The sequence below is a fragment of the Rhipicephalus sanguineus genome, unplaced genomic scaffold (genome assembly GCF_013339695.2).
Source record: "Rhipicephalus sanguineus isolate Rsan-2018 unplaced genomic scaffold, BIME_Rsan_1.4 Seq1443, whole genome shotgun sequence".
Taxonomy (NCBI): Eukaryota; Metazoa; Arthropoda; class Arachnida; order Ixodida; family Ixodidae; genus Rhipicephalus; species Rhipicephalus sanguineus.
In genome coordinates, this window is record NW_023614613.1 from 3,802 (window position 1) to 20,130 (window position 16,329).

The 16,329-nt window shown below is 48.0% G+C and overlaps 3 protein-coding genes and 1 pseudogene across 3 annotated transcripts; 1 reads left to right on the forward strand and 3 right to left on the reverse strand.

Annotated features, from left to right (window-relative positions):
• Window positions 1–238: 238 nt before the first annotated feature.
• On the forward strand, window positions 239–1,856 carry LOC119376557 (uncharacterized; annotated as a pseudogene).
• On the reverse strand, window positions 1,850–3,129 carry LOC119376556 (uncharacterized). The gene is made up of 4 exons (XM_037646346.2): window positions 2,715–3,129; window positions 2,540–2,626; window positions 2,381–2,452; window positions 1,850–2,297 (listed from the first exon to the last, which is right to left on the reverse strand). Exons 1-4 carry the CDS (start codon window positions 2,779–2,781, stop codon window positions 1,921–1,923), a joined length of 603 nt encoding a protein of 200 aa, XP_037502274.1. The 5' UTR covers window positions 2,782–3,129; the 3' UTR covers window positions 1,850–1,920.
• LOC119376555 (uncharacterized) lies at window positions 3,104–5,265 on the reverse strand. Its single transcript, XM_037646345.2, has 4 exons — window positions 5,028–5,265; window positions 3,977–4,073; window positions 3,287–3,408; window positions 3,104–3,207 (listed from the first exon to the last, which is right to left on the reverse strand). Exons 1-4 carry the CDS (start codon window positions 5,230–5,232, stop codon window positions 3,104–3,106), a joined length of 528 nt encoding a protein of 175 aa, XP_037502273.1. The 5' UTR covers window positions 5,233–5,265.
• Window positions 5,266–12,215: 6,950 nt separating this feature from the next.
• Window positions 12,216–14,494, reverse strand: LOC125756565 (uncharacterized). Its single transcript, XM_049411440.1, has 3 exons — window positions 13,505–14,494; window positions 13,016–13,417; window positions 12,216–12,313 (listed from the first exon to the last, which is right to left on the reverse strand). Exons 1-3 carry the CDS (start codon window positions 14,376–14,378, stop codon window positions 12,216–12,218), a joined length of 1,374 nt encoding a protein of 457 aa, XP_049267397.1. The 5' UTR covers window positions 14,379–14,494.
• Window positions 14,495–16,329: the final 1,835 nt, after the last annotated feature.

The window sequence follows — 16,329 nt, forward strand, 5'->3', positions numbered from 1 at the left end:
AAGTTTAGACAAATTTGTGTACTACCCATCATTCCCATGCTGGCTGAAGCGTCATGCGTTGCAGCTCCCATAGACACTAGCGCCAGAGTTCCCTCTAGTAGGGTGGCTAGAATGGGGAGGTGTGAAAAGCGAGCCGTGTTTCCCTTTTGGTATTCACGTGACGTCACAGCAGAGCAGGCTGGCGGCTGCAGCAGCGGAAAGGGCACGACCTGGGTTGGCCACTAGGGTAGCGCCATATTTTTGGGGGGACGGTGCCAACGAGAACAAACGGTGTTTCTGCAGCTCCGCGGCTGGTGATCTCTGCCTTTTCATTACTTTAAAAGAGTTGCAGTAAAGCACCATTGCTTTGCAACCATGAATGCGGGCCCCTCAGTAAAGTTGAGTTCGTACGCGCAGAATTTAGAGGCGAATGCGAAGAACCGCTACGTTAAGAAAGTGGAGCGTTGCGGTGGCGTCGATCCACTTTTGCTTACTTCGAAAGAAACGTCGTTCGATCTCGCGCTCGTGCGTAAAGTAGAACTTTCGGACATCAAGGATTACCTTGTGCACACGACGAGTTTCATCACCCACGAACAACTGAAGGCCAAAAAATCTCGAGTCGCATAATTACCTGACCAGCGGATTCGTGCAAAGAGCCCCAGCTGCGAAGACACGGCGATCAAAACATCGCGCGCATTAAGGTAAGAAAATCTTTGACTAGGCTGACTGTATTTCTGGATCGCATTGTAACGCTAACGGGTAGTGCTTGCCGATGTGTGTGACAGTGGTGTGATTAATGTTGGAAGTTTGCTTCGCTGCGCAGCGAGACCTCGTGAAACGTTCACAAGTGTCTGCGCGAGGTCCTACATATTTTCGCTTCTGTACCGTTACACTACGACGCTACGCGAAAATTCCAGGAGTGCCTTTTTGCACAGCACAGTGTCAAGTAACACAGTTCTCTTCGGAGCTTAGGGAGAAGAAAAACGATACTAAAATAATTGCTTGTACACGTCATTTCCCATCGCGCTGCTGCTTTAGAAACAGTGACATTGTAACTGCACTTTCCAGCGATTACCTTGCTGCGGCATCTTTTTCTTTTTGGTTTGCGAATACTCGTCACCTGCCTAAGTGCATTTCGTTCTACAAATTGTCGCTGCCAGCGAGGTAGCGGATGTTGCATGTGTCCGCGCAAGTGTGCCTAGAATGGACTACATGCATGAAAGATGCTTGCTTGCGTTTTGCTTCTGTACTGTTGCGGTGATACCTACAATAGTTTCACTCATTGTTGATGCTGCAATTTGCCTTGCTTTGTGTGCGTTTAGGTGGCCTGTGTTTTCTGCGTGCGTAAAGCCAGCAGTTAAATAAACGACTTCATCCTTTTGCAGGTTAACCACTCTCAGGCGATTTCACCTCAGCCACTAGAGCCATGGCTTCTAGTCAAGCAGGATGGCATGGTTAAAGCTGCGCATTGCACCTGTATGGCCGGTCTCGGTGAAGCCTGCTCGCACATCGGGACACTGCTCTTCTATTTAGAAGCAGCTTGTGTTGTGTTGCAGTGTTATCCCTACCTTCAGTGCTGCACATGTCTGGTCTTTTGGGAGATTCTTGCTTTTTCATGCGTGGCTTGGCATGTAATTTACATTACAAAAAACATGGTTGCTTAAGGCAAATGTAGGGGGCAAGATGAACTTTATTCCCAGCAGCTTCGTTTCTGTTGGCGCAAACAGTGGATTTTTAGGAAGATTCCTGCTTCAACATAATGGGCACAGCACATGCGTTATGTGCATGAGAAAACATATGGTCAATTAACGCAAGAAGGGATTCTAAGGACTTAAAAAAGCGCTTTTGAAAGACAAATTCAGGTAGAAAAATGAACTTTATTTCCTGCTTGTGTCCTTACTGCATCGGTGTCTGAAACTTCGTTCAGAGTTCGTACAAGTTTCAGAGGCAGAAATTACGGTCATTGAAGACCCCCGTCAAAGCTTCTTCAATGGACGCCAGGTCCTGCAAGGCCACTCCCAATCGCAGTCTCATTAGTGCGAGTACAAATTCTTGGAATTTCGCAAGAGCATTGTTTGGGCTGTGTGGCACACTACTTTCGACAAGTGTGAACAGTGAAATCAGAACTGTGAAGCTTGGTAGGCCCGTGTAAAATTGCACACGGCTGTTGTCATGCTCCAAAGAAGCTTTCAACAGCCGAAGTGTGTCCAGAGAGCCCTTCACCTCCTGTAACTCGGTGCGTAGGACCTGGTTATCAGCTTCAAAACTCTTCAGAACACTGCCTGTGATGTCAGTTTGAGTTTCAGCATCCTTTAGCACTGAAAGAAATGTATAGGCAATACATTACTACGCATTTGCCAGTCAGGTGCACAGTGCTTGAGATATTTGTCACATTACTTACATGAAGTGGTATTTACTGAAGCTTCAGCTGTCGAAGTGGTGGCTTGAACACCAGCTTCAGAAAACTTTACATCTGATAAAAAATGCAGGAATGTGAGTCTTAGAATCCCTTGTATTAGACACTTCCGGTTTGCTTCAACTGAACGAATGCAGTACTCACAATATGAGGCATCCACTACAACTCCAACGGGAGAACCCATTTCAGCTGAGGCCCTGCCTTCCTCGTGTGATTGCACAGATGGTGGGTCTGCAATGAGGTGTTGTCAATCATTGAAGTTATGTTCCTAAATTAAAGTACTCGGGCCGTTTGAACTGTGTAAACACAAATCACTCACAATAAACGTCAGCAACAGTATCATCAGCATCTTGAGCTACGGTTGAAGCTGGTACTTGTTGCAGCATGGATTGACCTGCATTGAAGTGTTGTCATTGCTATTTCACAACCACCAATTTTGTGCTCACATAATGGGCCCACTACTTCAGAGAGAGGGAAGCACCAAATAGTTTACGCTGTAGGACTGTTGGATATATGACGCTGTTTACTGCATGCAATGGGGTAGAGGATGAGCAAATAGTGAGGTTTTGTAATTTTTGTCAGAAAGACCAACCATGCAAAAATTAAAAGTACACAACTTGCCACTGCCTGCTAGCTCAAAGACCATCGGGAACAATATAATTCCATTACAAGCACACTGTGATGTAAAATCCAGCCTGTATGAACAGCTTATCTAGGGCACTGACCTGAACCGCTGTTGAATGCGCAATGAGGTGCATGTGGCTCATCAGCTTCCTTGTTATGTGCTGTAACAGGGCGTGCAAGTGGTGTGCCTGTATAGAATCAAGGTGCTATAAAGATGCTGAATGTCATTAAAGGAAATAGTCCCCATGTATGAATAAGCCATTGTACCCGTGACAGTTCTGCACACAGCGCTGTGCTGCACGTTCAACACATTTGAAGGCTGGAGAACTCTGCTATTGCCCTCTTGGATCTCCTTTGAGGTTGCAGCCCTCTTGCAACGACGCTGGTGCCTGAAATAAAATGTAAAGCCTTTATGTGAAAATGTCTATGCTGTAATCCTTGGCACTACTTACAGTGATGGTTGGATCTCTGCAATTGTTTGCTATTTTCGACATTGCTGCCCCGAGTTCTCACGACATTGTAAGCTACAACCTGTCTGCTCTCTCCTGACACAACTAATCTCAAAACAACTTGTGTAAAATTGGTGCTCATCACTCTATGATTGTATAACATATGCTGCATAACTCTTGAGTTGTGTCACAAGCAACCTGAATAACAAATAGATAACCTTCACCAGAATAATGCAAGAATACGTGCCAGTCTCAGACTTCTGCTGTTTGGAGTGCAACATAAAATGTGGCTGCCATCAACAACACTGTATTCACTAGCACCCACTGAGGTCTCATTGTCTCATTAATATTTTCCTTGCATACACACTATTCACTTGCTTGGCAGTTTCGAAATCTTAAATTTGTTCTGCATTACCAGGACGGGCGGCACCAGGGTTTTTTGGCTGAGCGGCAGCCATGACAAGTGTGTCGTTTTGAGGGAGGTCAGAAGTAGCACATTCAAACATACCTTGCGTCAGATTTAGCAGTTGAGTTTCTGTCATACCCCAAGTGTAAGATGGGTGCCCAGTCTGGGTTTGTAACATCCATCAGGTAGGATGGCCTTCCTGCAAGTGTAAACAAGACTGTTTGCAAACACAAATTCGCAGAAAACTGGCAGATTTCTAACGAGCTACTCGCTGCGGTAGCAAGAAGTTCAGTCATTACTTGGAGTCGAACCACAACTACACGAAAAGCAGCTTTTACGCAAATGAATTAGGCACTGTTCTAAGGGGTCGTGCGCAAGATAACTTGAAGCAACGGAATCGACAGCACAAGTGTCGCTCGTTTCCAGAACAATGATAGCCATTTCACAAAAACCAACAGGAATAATGTTGTCTGGGCATTAGTTAATTCCTGGTGTTTGCCAACATCACTTCGAGCACGCCGCAGTGGGGGATTCTACAGTAGCTTGGGTTCATTAACCAAACACACGGGCACTTTTGCATTACAAAAACGTGAAAACGCTGCCGCTGTGACCGAAAATCAATACCGCGAACTCGCGCTTAGAAACGCGAGTACGCTGTATCATGTCAGTTTGATTTTAAAGAAAAACAAAAGGTGAATGGGGGAACGTGACAGGGCAGCACCCTTTACTAATGTTCATTGCTCTCCCTCCACCTGCTATCGAAATTTAATGACAAGTGGCCCCAATCTGCCACTCTAAGCGCTACAGTAAACGGTAGGATACGTCCACGAACTGCATGACATGACAATTACATTACTGCGACGAGTTCGTGACATCTTCACGATACACGGTGACACAGGCGCCAGCACTACGGGGAAAAGCAATGAGCACATAGCAAATTCATTCCGCAGCTCTTGTTTTCGGAGTGCACGCGTGCCTTTTTAAAGCAATGACGCTTACACAGCTATCTTTAAGCTCGCTACCTCAAACAAGCCAACAAACGTTATGCTAACTACAAACGCTACAGCATTACTAGCGTCGACCAACCTATGCAAGCCCAGTCCATGATATTTATGTTGCGCTATATGTAGCAGAACGACAAAAAGGCACTCACCAGAAACGAAGTGCTCGCTGCAGACCTTGTAGTGAGTAGCGTTGGTATTAATGTCGCCACGTTTCGTTGAGACCTCGAGGGTCTGGTTGCACTGCCGACGAACAAGTCGGAACAGAAAAAAAAAACTGACTTTCGTCGTGTTTTCACCACAGTCAGCTTTCCGCCTTGACTCGTTGTTGCATCCCAACACAGCACAGTTAACCATATTTGGAATTATTGTTGATGACGCCTGATTACAATGCCCGGTCAGCGCAGCTCTTACGCTTCTCAGCAGCACGAAACGAAAGCACTCCCCCAAAAACATGGCGACAGGAAGCGGAAGTCTCCCCGCGCCGGTTCGAGCGCTTCCCGTCATGCCGCACGAGAGCACAGCGTTGCCAACGTTACTAGAACAAACTCAGTTTAAAAGCTCCGCCGGAGAGGCGGTCCGCGTGGCGGTCGTGAGAACTAGTGGCGCTGCAGTCACGTCTAGCTCCCGCGGCTGGCGCTTGTTCTGATCGGCGCCGCCGATGTACGAGCGCACGTGGGTTACACCGTCGTCTGCGCTTTGCTAGCTCGTCATTTTTGCGACTGTTCTTGACCAGGCTTTAGCGTCTTGTACGAAGAGACGTGCATGATGTACGAAGCGTAACGAGGGCGAACAGATTCACAGTGCGGTATGCCGACTCGCTTTGCGCCGGGCTGCAAGAACCGCAACGACGACTCCGCTTCACGACACTTCTTCGGACCTCCAAAAGACCCGACGCCATTCAAGCTTTGCATCGCAAAGATAGAAAGCTTACTGCGAAATGCAAGGTCTGTGACGTTCATTTTGAGAGTGACGACATTGTAAAGCACTATCATCGTGTCGTTGCGGGACAAGAAGTTTTCATCCCACGTGGAAAGTGGGAACTCGCGCCCGGTGCCGTGCCGTGCTTGTTCCCAGCACTTCCACCCCACATTTCAAAGCCAAAATATTCGGGGTTTAAGCGCAACCCCCCCCCCCCCCCCCCCCCCCCCAAAACGCACGGCGTCCCGCGAAAGCCCAGTGTCCAGTTTGGAGGAGCCGCCAGAAATAGAACAGCAAAACGAAAGGCGGGCGGTCACCTATATACGCTACCGAGACAGAGAGTTTCATCATACTGACATTCGATCAGTTGTCAGCTGTCGCTATGCCTTCAAGCAGTGGATTTTCGAGAGCTTTTACGACGAGGTATCGGACAAGATGTGCGGAATATTTTACACTCGCCGTCTCGGGAACGGGATGCTCAGCGCAAACATTTGACACGGTACACATAGAAAAGACGAGGACCAGCGCTGGTCCTCGTCTTTTCTATGTGTACCGTGTCAAATTTTTGCGCTGAGCAGTTTAATAATGGAATACCAACTAGCCCAATCCCACACTTTGCTTCGGGAACGGAGACTTACTTGTGCAAAAGATAATTGTAGTTGACGAGCAGTTTAACTGCGTAGTGAACGGCTACAGTACGAAACGCAAACGGCTGTCGTACAGTGTAAGAAGTGCTGCGGGCATGGAACATCTGCTCGGTGAAGTTGAAAAAACTGAAGTTGAATACTGACGACTCTTCTAGCGACAGAGTACGCGCGAATAACTGCTCGGTGCTCACATCACGGCCGATCTGTTCGAATTGTTTAAGGCACCGGAGAAGGATGCGACGTAGAAAGATGAGACACCGAAAATACAACTATCCGCTGAAAAAATTGCTCAGAGACGACATCTATTCGATGTAATCGCACACTGAGATTTCATTTACAGAGTTCTCGTAAAGTTTTCCGATTGTGGGTCAGTATCCCTTTAACCGTCGCGAAAACGTGTCTTGTAAACAGTGCAAAGCATTGGTGATGTTTTTCGAGAAAGTTTTTTCAATAAATTGTAGACAACATGAGTACTGTTTTTCTAGAACGTTTTTGTATCTCGAGTAAGTACACTTCTTTGTACACTATAAAGGCTTTTACAAATGTGTTGGGTTGTTCTTGGTCTGGATAAGACGGTAGAGGCTAAAATTGTGGTGGTAGTTATAAAAATTACGCTGAAAACCCTCATTCGCTTAGAAACTCCTATGCTTGGAAGTTAAGCGCAATGCAGACAGCTCAAATATTGTCACAGGGTCGTGACGTCGACGAAGGCAGCAGTCAGCAGGTCCGAGATGAAACTCTTTATTTGGCCGTATACTTGTGGCCGGGAAACTGAAAGTCAAACTACAGCAATACACTGATAGTGGCGAACAGAGCGTCGACCGTCGATCAACTGACAGGCGGTCAAGCGCGTCGGCTTTCATACAGGCGCTATCGAACTTTCCAGCGATATCGCTGGTGGCGGCGTTATCTCTCGACAAAGCTGGAACATTCGCGTGCAGCGCGCAATCTCAACAAAACGATCTAGTACAATCGCGAAGCTTCTCGAACACTGCTTCGCGGGCAGCGTCGAGCGTTGATAACCGTTCTTGCTGGTCAAACCCGAATACATCAAAATAAAACAAGTGAGCGTGGCAATATAGACGGAACATCGATTCTTAGCCAATCAATGAACAACGCACGCGGCCCAATGCATACAGACGACCTTATGCATATCCACCTAAGTATCCACCTAACTAGTACAATAAGAAAGTTGCCGCACAGTTGCCGCGAGCAACTGCGCGGCGGACCGCAGCGTTACGCCGTGGCAGCAGACGACGCGCCGATAGTGGCGCAAGACGGAACTGCAGCGCCACTAGTTCTCGCGACCGCCGTTCGGACCACCCTCCTCCGCTGGCGGAGATACGGAGCTTTGAAACTGAGTTTGTTCTAGTAACGTTGCGTGGTATTCACGCGTAAGCAACGCTCAACGTTACTAGAACAAACTCAGTTTCAAAGCTCCGTATCTCCGCCAGCGGAGGAGGGTGGTCCGAACGGCGGTCGCGAGAACTAGTGGCGCTGCAGTTCCGTCTTGCGCCACTATCGGCGCGTCGTCTGCTGCCACGGCGTAACGCTGCGGTCCGCCGCGCAGTTGCTCGCGGCAACTGTGCGGCAACTTTCTTATTGTACTAGTTAGGTGGATACTTAGGTGGATATGCATAAGGTCGTCTGTATGCATTGGGCCGCGTGCGTTGTTCATTGATTGGCTAAGAATCGATGTTCCGTCTATATTGCCACGCTCACTTGTTTTATTTTGATGTATTCGGGTTTGACCAGCAAGAACGGTTATCAACGCTCGACGCTGCCCGCGAAGCAGTGTTCGAGAAGCTTCGCGATTGTACTAGATCGTTTTGTTGAGATTGCGCGCTGCACGCGAATGTTCCAGCTTTGTCGAGAGATAACGCCGCCACCAGCGATATCGCTGGAAAGTTCGATAGCGCCTGTATAAAAGCCGACGCGCTTGACCGCCTGTCAGTTGATCGACGGTCGACGCTCTGTTCGCCACTATCAGTGTATTGCTGTAGTTTGACTTTCAGTTTCCCGGCCACAAGTATACGGCCAAATAAAGAGTTTCATCTCGGACCTGCTGACTGCTGCCTTCGTCGACGTCACGACCCTGTGACAATATTTGAGCTGTCTGCATTGCGCTTAACTTCCAAGCATAGGAGTTTCTAAGCGAATGAGGGTTTTCAGCGTAATTTTATAACTACCACCACAATTTTAGCCTCTACCGTCTTATCCAGACCAAGAACAACCCAACACATTTGTAAAAGCCTTTATAGTGTACAAAGAAGTGTACTTACTCGAGATACAAAAACGTTCTAGAAAAACAGTACTCATGTTGTCTACAATTTATTGAAAAAACTTTCTCGAAAAACATCACCAATGCTTTGCACTGTTTACAAGACACGTTTTCGCGACGGTTAAAGGGATACTGACCCACAATCGGAAAACTTTACGAGAACTCTGTAAATGAAATCTCAGTGTGCGATTACATCGAATAGATGTCGTCTCTGAGCAATTTTTTCAGCGGATAGTTGTATTTTCGGTGTCTCATCTTTCTACGTCGCATCCTTCTCCGGTGCCTTAAACAATTCGAACAGATCGGCCGTGATGTGAGCACCGAGCAGTTATTCGCGCGTACTCTGTCGCTAGAAGAGTCGTCAGTATTCAACTTCAGTTTTTTCAACTTCACCGAGCAGATGTTCCATGCCCGCAGCACTTCTTACACTGTACGACAGCCGTTTGCGTTTCGTACTGTAGCCGTTCACTACGCAGTTAAACTGCTCGTCAACTACAATTATCTTTTGCACAAGTAAGTCTCCGTTCCCGAAGCAAAGTGTGGGATTGGGCTAGTTGGTATTCCATTATTAAACTGCTCAGCGCAAAAATTTGACACGGTACACATAGAAAAGACGAGGACCAGCGCTGGTCCTCGTCTTTTCTATGTGTACCGTGTCAAATGTTTGCGCTGAGCATCCCGTTCCCGAGACGGCGAGTGTAAAATATTCCGCACATCTTGTCCGATACCTCGTCGTAAAAGCTCTCGAAAATCCACTGCTTGAAGGCATAGCGACAGCTGACAACTGATCGAATGTCAGTATGATGAAACTCTCTGTCTCGGTAGCGTATATAGGTGACCGCCCGCCTTTCGTTTTGCTGTTCTATTTCTGGCGGCTCCTCCAAACTGGACACTGGGCTTTCGCGGGACGCCGTGCGTTTTGGGGGGGGGGGGGGGGGTTGCGCTTAAACCCCGAATATTTTGGCTTTGAAATGTGGGGTGGAAGTGCTGGGAACAAGCACGGCACGGCACCGGGCGCGAGTTCCCACTTTCCACGTGGGATGAAAACTTCTTGTCCCGCAACGACACGATGATAGTGCTTTACAATGTCGTCACTCTCAAAATGAACGTCACAGACCTTGCATTTCGCAGTAAGCTTTCTATCTTTGCGATGCAAAGCTTGAATGGCGTCGGGTCTTTTGGAGGTCCGAAGAAGTGTCGTGAAGCGGAGTCGTCGTTGCGGTTCTTGCAGCCCGGCGCAAAGCGAGTCGGCATACCGCACTGTGAATCTGTTCGCCCTCGTTACGCTTCGTACATCATGCACGTCTCTTCGTACAAGACGCTAAAGCCTGGTCAAGAACAGTCGCAAAAATGACGAGCTAGCAAAGCGCAGACGACGGTGTAACCCACGTGCGCTCGTACATCGGCGGCGCCGATCAGAACAAGCGCCAGCCGCGGGAGCTAGACGTGACTGCAGCGCCACTAGTTCTCACGACCGCCACGCGGACCGCCTCTCCGGCGGAGCTTTTAAACTGAGTTTGTTCTAGTAACGTTGAATACCACGTATAGTGAACTAGAAGACTTCTAGTGGCGCGAGCAGCGAGGCGTGAGCGAGCCGTTTTCATACTGACGCCACGAGGTGGCGCCACTGCAACTTTTCATAGGACGAGACCTCGCTGCATTTTTTAAAATTTTGCTTGTTATTTCGCGTTTTTCAGCTGATTTATCGATTCCATTCGACGATTACATTCTTCCCACTGGTGAAAGCCCACAAGTTTTGATGGCCAGCGTGATTAAACATTTAAAAAGCGTGCGCGAAGGCCACGTCACTATTAAGTCGCGAAGAATACCGCATTCCGATTTTCGTCTTGTCAGCGAAACTTTGACTTCGAGAGTAATTTTTTTTGGTTATAAATGCCACCAAACAACGACGTACCATTGTGATGACGTGCAAAGCTAACTTTTCGCATGACCATAGGCGTGCGCACGAGTCCCCCCTAATGACCTAATGGGCGCGAAGTTTGCCCCATACTTTTGCTCAGTCGGACCTTTTCCATCATTGCTTAAACAACAGGGTTATGGCCACGAAGGTTTTTGGCGATTATGGCGGTTTGATTTAGGCGTAATTATGAAAAATGACACCACAGCCATGTTCATATGAAACCACATATGAATAATTTATTGACAACTTACTTCACTACAAAAATAATGACAGGAAATATCTTGACCGTCATGATCAACAGCTTTCATGTACACACTCATTTAGCACCTACTCAACTTCAAATGCTTTGATGCCTGCCGCCTTTTGTCGCTGGCTCGATTGATACTTTTCGTGAAGAAATGCAGGCGTGTCGTTAAGTAAAATGCAGTTACGTCAGCAGCTATGGCTTCAGCGTGTTCTGGGCATCCAAGCGTAGTTTTCTGCTTTTTTTTGACAAGGTCTAACACATCAAGCACGCTTTCAGAGTGCAGTTCTAAAAGGCTAAAGCACGTTGTGAATGACTCCTCGAGGTCGGCCACAAATTTGCACAGCTTGCCTGCAGGATAAAGTAACCGCCATTGTCCTTCAAACGAACAAGCTCAGCCATATTCAAATCATCAGCTGCCTCCTTGGTGAGCAAAAGAAGGTTAATGCACTCTTCACAACCAGTTTTAAGAATGCACTTTCTTGCAACATAACCGGCAATGTAAAAGATTAGTCTGCGATCGCTTGATGCCACAACAACAGGAGAATGATCTGGCGCAGCCTTAGTGAGTAAGGCATCTGCGGCATCTAGGTTTCCATCATCGAGAAACCTGTCAATCAACTTCTGCCTCCCAGTGCAAGTGTTCTGCTCACCAGCATCTGCATTCAAGAGTGAACTGAGAACAGCAGGCTCACAGTTTCCCCTTGAAACAGAATGCGCAAGATTGCTGAAGCTGAGACAGTTCACTGTAGCAATGAACTGCTGAGGTGTCGGGTGGGTATTGCACCCCGACGACTGCCTAACGATGCCAAAGAGATGTTCGACAGGGTCCTGGCTCAACCTGCTTGTCATCAAATACTTGAAACCTACATTTTCAGTCAAATACTTCAACAGCGACAAGGTACTGGATAGTGTTACTCGCAGTCCAGTTGCTGTGGACTGACTGAGAAAGCCCCTTTGCCCATTTGTGTGGCGTTCCCACTCTGACAAAAAGGTTAGAAAAGAGTTTAGCTTCTCAGCTGATCGAGAGTTGGGACGGAGTGCTTGAGCTGGAAAGCGCGATGTCATGACTTCTATAACACCATGTATGGTCCTGCAAAAGAATGTTTCAGTGAGCTGTATGTGCAGCTAAGAAATGTGCAAAGAGTTACAGTAGCACAAAATTAGGTAAATATAAAATTATGCAATGCTTACTCAAAAAAGTGAATTGTTGCTGCTATGCTACCACACAGATGTTCCAGCCTGGCTTTGTGCAGCTGAAGCCCATGTGTAACTTTTTCACTGAAGAGCTGGACTGCCAAACCAACCCGCATTTTCTCGAAGTTGTTAGGGTTTGTATGGCTGGATGTGATGCCATGCATAGCCTGCAGGGTAACCTTGCTGCCATCCAGTTCCAAAGCCTTGCGAATTGCTCGCATAGTCACCTGCATATAACCAAAGCAGTGATAATCCACTGAAAGTTAGTGACTGGAAGAAAAAGTGTGGTAGGTTAAATAGCACGTTATTTTGATTGATTAAGGTACTTACTTGACCCTTCGGTGTTTGAAAATCCAAGCATACCAGCCGGTTTCGAAGGCACTTGAGGAGATGAGGGAAATCTGATATGAAGTAGAGCTGACGGTGCTCGTCGACTGGATGTGGTGCACTGCACTTGATCTCATTCAAGGAGGCCTGGACACCCATTAGCGTCCACATGCGTCTGTTCCAACTTGCACCGTCTGATGTGATGAAGTCCACCTTCAGGCCTGCTTTTTCTGCCAAAATTATGGCTTCAAGCATGATCTTGGTCAAGGTACCTCCATTGACGTTTCCTCTTGTTGCAAACGCTGCCAGAATTTGAGTCCATTTCCCAATGAACGGTACGAAAATCAAAACCATTCCATGGTCACACGGTGTATGCTTATCTTTAGAAGATGTAAAGTTACCTAGATCTACAAAACCATCTATGTGGCCGGCGGTTGTTACAGAAAGATGCTCAGAAAGGTGCATTTCATCTACAATTATTCCACCGTGGCATGCGTATTCCTCCATTGTGGCTGTCTTTTCACTCACCACATTGAAAATCTTTGGGGAGAAGCCAAACCCTGTTCTGTACGACTTCAAATATTTGCGCAATGTTGTTTGACTTGGCAGTGACAGAATATTTTCTTTCCTCAGGTGCTCATAAAGCTTGGCGCTCTTCATTTTCATTATAAGACATTCCAAAACCCATTCATTCGAATATCTCATGCCTTTTGCGCTTTTTCGTGATGCCGATTTAAACATGTGAAGTGTTGCTTCACGCTGTTTTGGAGGAAGGGCTGCTATCCTAGTGGTAAATTCCTCCTCAGTGATGGCTTTGTTTTTAGCTGACATTGCTTTCAGTTGATTTTTCAATGCAGTGGCGCTATTCTTCAAACGCTTGGTTTTTTGCCTTTGAAGCTTCAGGCGCTGGGCAAGGGCTCTTTTCTTAGGCACACGAGCTTTTTGGCAGAACTTTCTTGTCAACAATAGCTTTCGATGCGACTTGCACTCTGGGCAAATAAGTCCTGTACACGAAAGAAACACAATTGTTTAAATACCTGAACAATAAATACATGCGGCGCTTGTAGATCAAAGCACTTGAATGCACTTACCATCGGACAAGACCTTCCCGGAGCACTTGGCGCTGAAGACGTAGAGTCCGTTGGTGTATGTTGCTGCTTGCTGCTTCACCGTCAAAACCGGCAACATTTGCCTGAATTCGTTGTCCGACATTGCTCCCTTGCAAACACACATTGCCATGGCATCATCCAGTACAGCTGCAGCGTCGCCAACGGAGGCGATTGTTTTTTCTGAGCACAGAACGCCTTGACAATAAATGGCAGCACAAACTTCGTCCCCTAACGGTTTCTTGAAAATGACAGCTCGCTCATGACAAATAACAAGCCTTCCTTGCTTCCTCAACGAAGACGTCGCGAAAATCAAGCCAACACTATCATCTTCAATGCGGCACCACCTCGGCGATGGTGCCAGTGAACGCAGGGTCTGAAACTTGAAAGGCGACGATTCTGCAGGTTCAGGTTCTTCAAGCACCTCATGTTCGTTGTTAGTGTAGTCAGCGCTTCCGACGTCCTGGCGCGGTTTCTTTCTTCGAAGTGGAACCGAACATGCAGGTCTCTTCCTTTCCGTTCTCTGTTTCGGGGCTTTAACGGAGAGATAGGCTGGGCACTGCGGCAACAGCGTAGGTATGGCATCGGGAGCTAAAGACGGCTTGCCTCTCGGAATGCGCACTTCCACGCCATCGACCACATGAACGTAATCGCGCAATATGCAATGCGCTTCGAAGTGATGTTCACACACAGCTGATGATTCCGTCAGGCTCTTGTCTGCTCTTCTTAGGTTTCGCTCCCATTTACTTCGAAGCGAGTCGTCTCTTGGTGCGGCGAACAGCGATGCTTTCGGCGCGCCCGGATAGCCGGTGCGGCAGCCTGGTGCAAAACAGTGGGAATCTGTTCTTCTCTTCGCCATGTCATCGCAAAATTCCCAGTCGCTGGTACAATATCTTTCCCTCTCACTGCATTGACTACTTAACGCCAAGATACGCAAGATAGTGTCAAGTTATCCGAGTAACATCGCGCGCACAAAACGAGCAAAACCACAACCCTCACAGACAGGTATGTGCCGCCAACTGCTGCCAACGAGCGCGCCGGAGGCTAGGAAAATAAGGCCCCTATACCTTACGAAGTATAGGGGCTTTATAGGAAAAGGCGCAGTAGCGCCCTCGCCGGCCGTCAGTGTCATCTCGCTTCACCCTCGCCGGCCGCAGCCGCCGCCGGTCGCACCACTAGAAAGTCTTCTAGTTCACTATACCCGAAGGCATGGAGGAAGGAATACTAAGGAGAGGCCCTGACGTCACATTCGTGAAGCCTCCACATCGCAAACACCCGCATCGCCTCCTAGCGAAAGCGCAGCGAAACATTACGCGATATCCGTCGCGACGTTTGCAAGCGCATGCGCGCATCGCGAAACTTTGCAGCCTTTTTTATTGTTTGTTTGTTTGTTTTTCGCCGTGCAAGCGGTGTAGTCGATTCACGCTTGTTGCTCTTTGTGTGTGTTCTTTAGGAAAGCTTCGCAATGCCCAGCTGTTGCGTATACCCTGTGCAAATCGCGTGCACTGCGGACAGTACCGGGTGTCACTTTTCATGTGTACGTATACGTTCGCTTCATTATTGATCACTAAGGCATGGTATTTACGTGCGAAGCTCTCGGATGTGCGCTCTGTTGCTTGTTACTCATTCTGTCAACTCGGAACACACGTGAAATTTTGTTTTTGGCGTCTGACGCGCCGTACATACCATGCGCTGAAGGCATCGTACGTTTTAGAGGCTGTGTCGTTCAAACGAAAGGGCAATAAACTTTTGTTGCTGTTATCGGACTACATAATGTATGTATTGTGCGGTGTGCGCTCGCTGCGTGCTTGTGTTGTGTGCACACTAGAATTACCAACTTTACATGCACGGTCGCGTATACAATACAGCGGCGTCCTCTTTTCGACGTGAAGTTAGTTCAACTAGGTTGGCGTTGCGCCGAATAGCTACTACGCTTACTCCATATGCACGAACAAAGAACCGCTAATCGGGCAATAGATCTGGAAATCGGGCTACGAGAAAGGAAAAGAAAGGCCTAACGCCCAGCAGAACGCGTAAGACACTGCTAGGTGAGTTCGAATACGATAAGGCAGGGCCTGAATGTTTTTGAATACGGCACGTACCGGTACTTTCTGTACTGTTGCACAAAAACGCTCCACGAAGAATTTCAGCACGCAGCGCTGGGGCCTGCCACGCACGAACAGCCTGGTAAACGTCTGCTTGCAACATTTTACTGCGTGCGAACCGCACAATACGCGCTAAGTTTACGCCGGGACTACAGATTCGAGCAGAAGCGAACCACCGCGGAGAGCACGCCGCGGGGCGTCTGCTGTTTTGTTTGCCCCATACCGGTTTGTTTGCCCCATAAATCTGACGTCACTTCCGCCACACTTTTCGCAATGCATTGGGATACGATAGGGGGAGAGGTTCTTTGCAGTACGTTCCACATGGGTTTCCTTTGCGCATGCGTGGCCGTCGCCTAGCAACGGAGACACGCGCCTTGCGAGCGCGGCGGCGCGGCCAGATGTTCTCTGGCGCGGCCGAGCACAGGCATTGGGCGTGTGGTTGTGCGGTACTACGGTCCCTAGAATATACTGAGCGTAGGGGTAGTGCCGCTTTGCCGCTGCGACTACGCTCAGCACTTGTTGAGAGCAGATTCCGTGCCACTTTTCCTGCGGCGCGGGTCATTGTGGAGCCTGCAGTGGCGACAGCACCTGAATATATATAAGATGTAAGGCACCTGCGGGACTTGTTAGTAGCGACTGACATTTGCGTGCGGTAGATATCGCCGTACTTATGGCGTTTACCGTACGGAGGTGCTAAGATGCCCC

What these genes read in the sequence shown, in the direction of transcription:
- LOC119376556 (XM_037646346.2), bottom strand. Translation starts at nt 2,781, where the DNA reads ATGCTGCAACAAGTACCAGCTTCAACCGTAGCTCAAGATGCTGATGAT. An exon ending in TGTAGTGGATGCCTCATATT is followed by an intron (nt 2,453 to 2,539) that starts GTGAGTACTGCA and finishes ATTTTTTATCAG; the next exon opens with ATGTAAAGTTTTCTGAAGCT. An exon ending in TTCAGTAAATACCACTTCAT is followed by an intron (nt 2,298 to 2,380) that starts GTAAGTAATGTG and finishes CATTTCTTTCAG; the next exon opens with TGCTAAAGGATGCTGAAACT.
- LOC119376555 (XM_037646345.2), bottom strand. Translation starts at nt 5,232, where the DNA reads ATGGTTAACTGTGCTGTGTTGGGATGCAACAACGAGTCAAGGCGGAAA. An exon ending in CAGCGAGCACTTCGTTTCTG is followed by an intron (nt 4,074 to 5,027) that starts GTGAGTGCCTTT and finishes TTACACTTGCAG; the next exon opens with GAAGGCCATCCTACCTGATG. An exon ending in TGTGTGCAGAACTGTCACGG is followed by an intron (nt 3,208 to 3,286) that starts GTACAATGGCTT and finishes GATTCTATACAG; the next exon opens with GCACACCACTTGCACGCCCT.
- LOC125756565 (XM_049411440.1), bottom strand. Translation starts at nt 14,378, where the DNA reads ATGGCGAAGAGAAGAACAGATTCCCACTGTTTTGCACCAGGCTGCCGC. An exon ending in CGGGAAGGTCTTGTCCGATG is followed by an intron (nt 13,418 to 13,504) that starts GTAAGTGCATTC and finishes TTTCGTGTACAG; the next exon opens with GACTTATTTGCCCAGAGTGC. An exon ending in AAATATTCTGTCACTGCCAA is followed by an intron (nt 12,314 to 13,015) that starts GTCAAACAACAT and finishes GGTTATATGCAG; the next exon opens with GTGACTATGCGAGCAATTCG.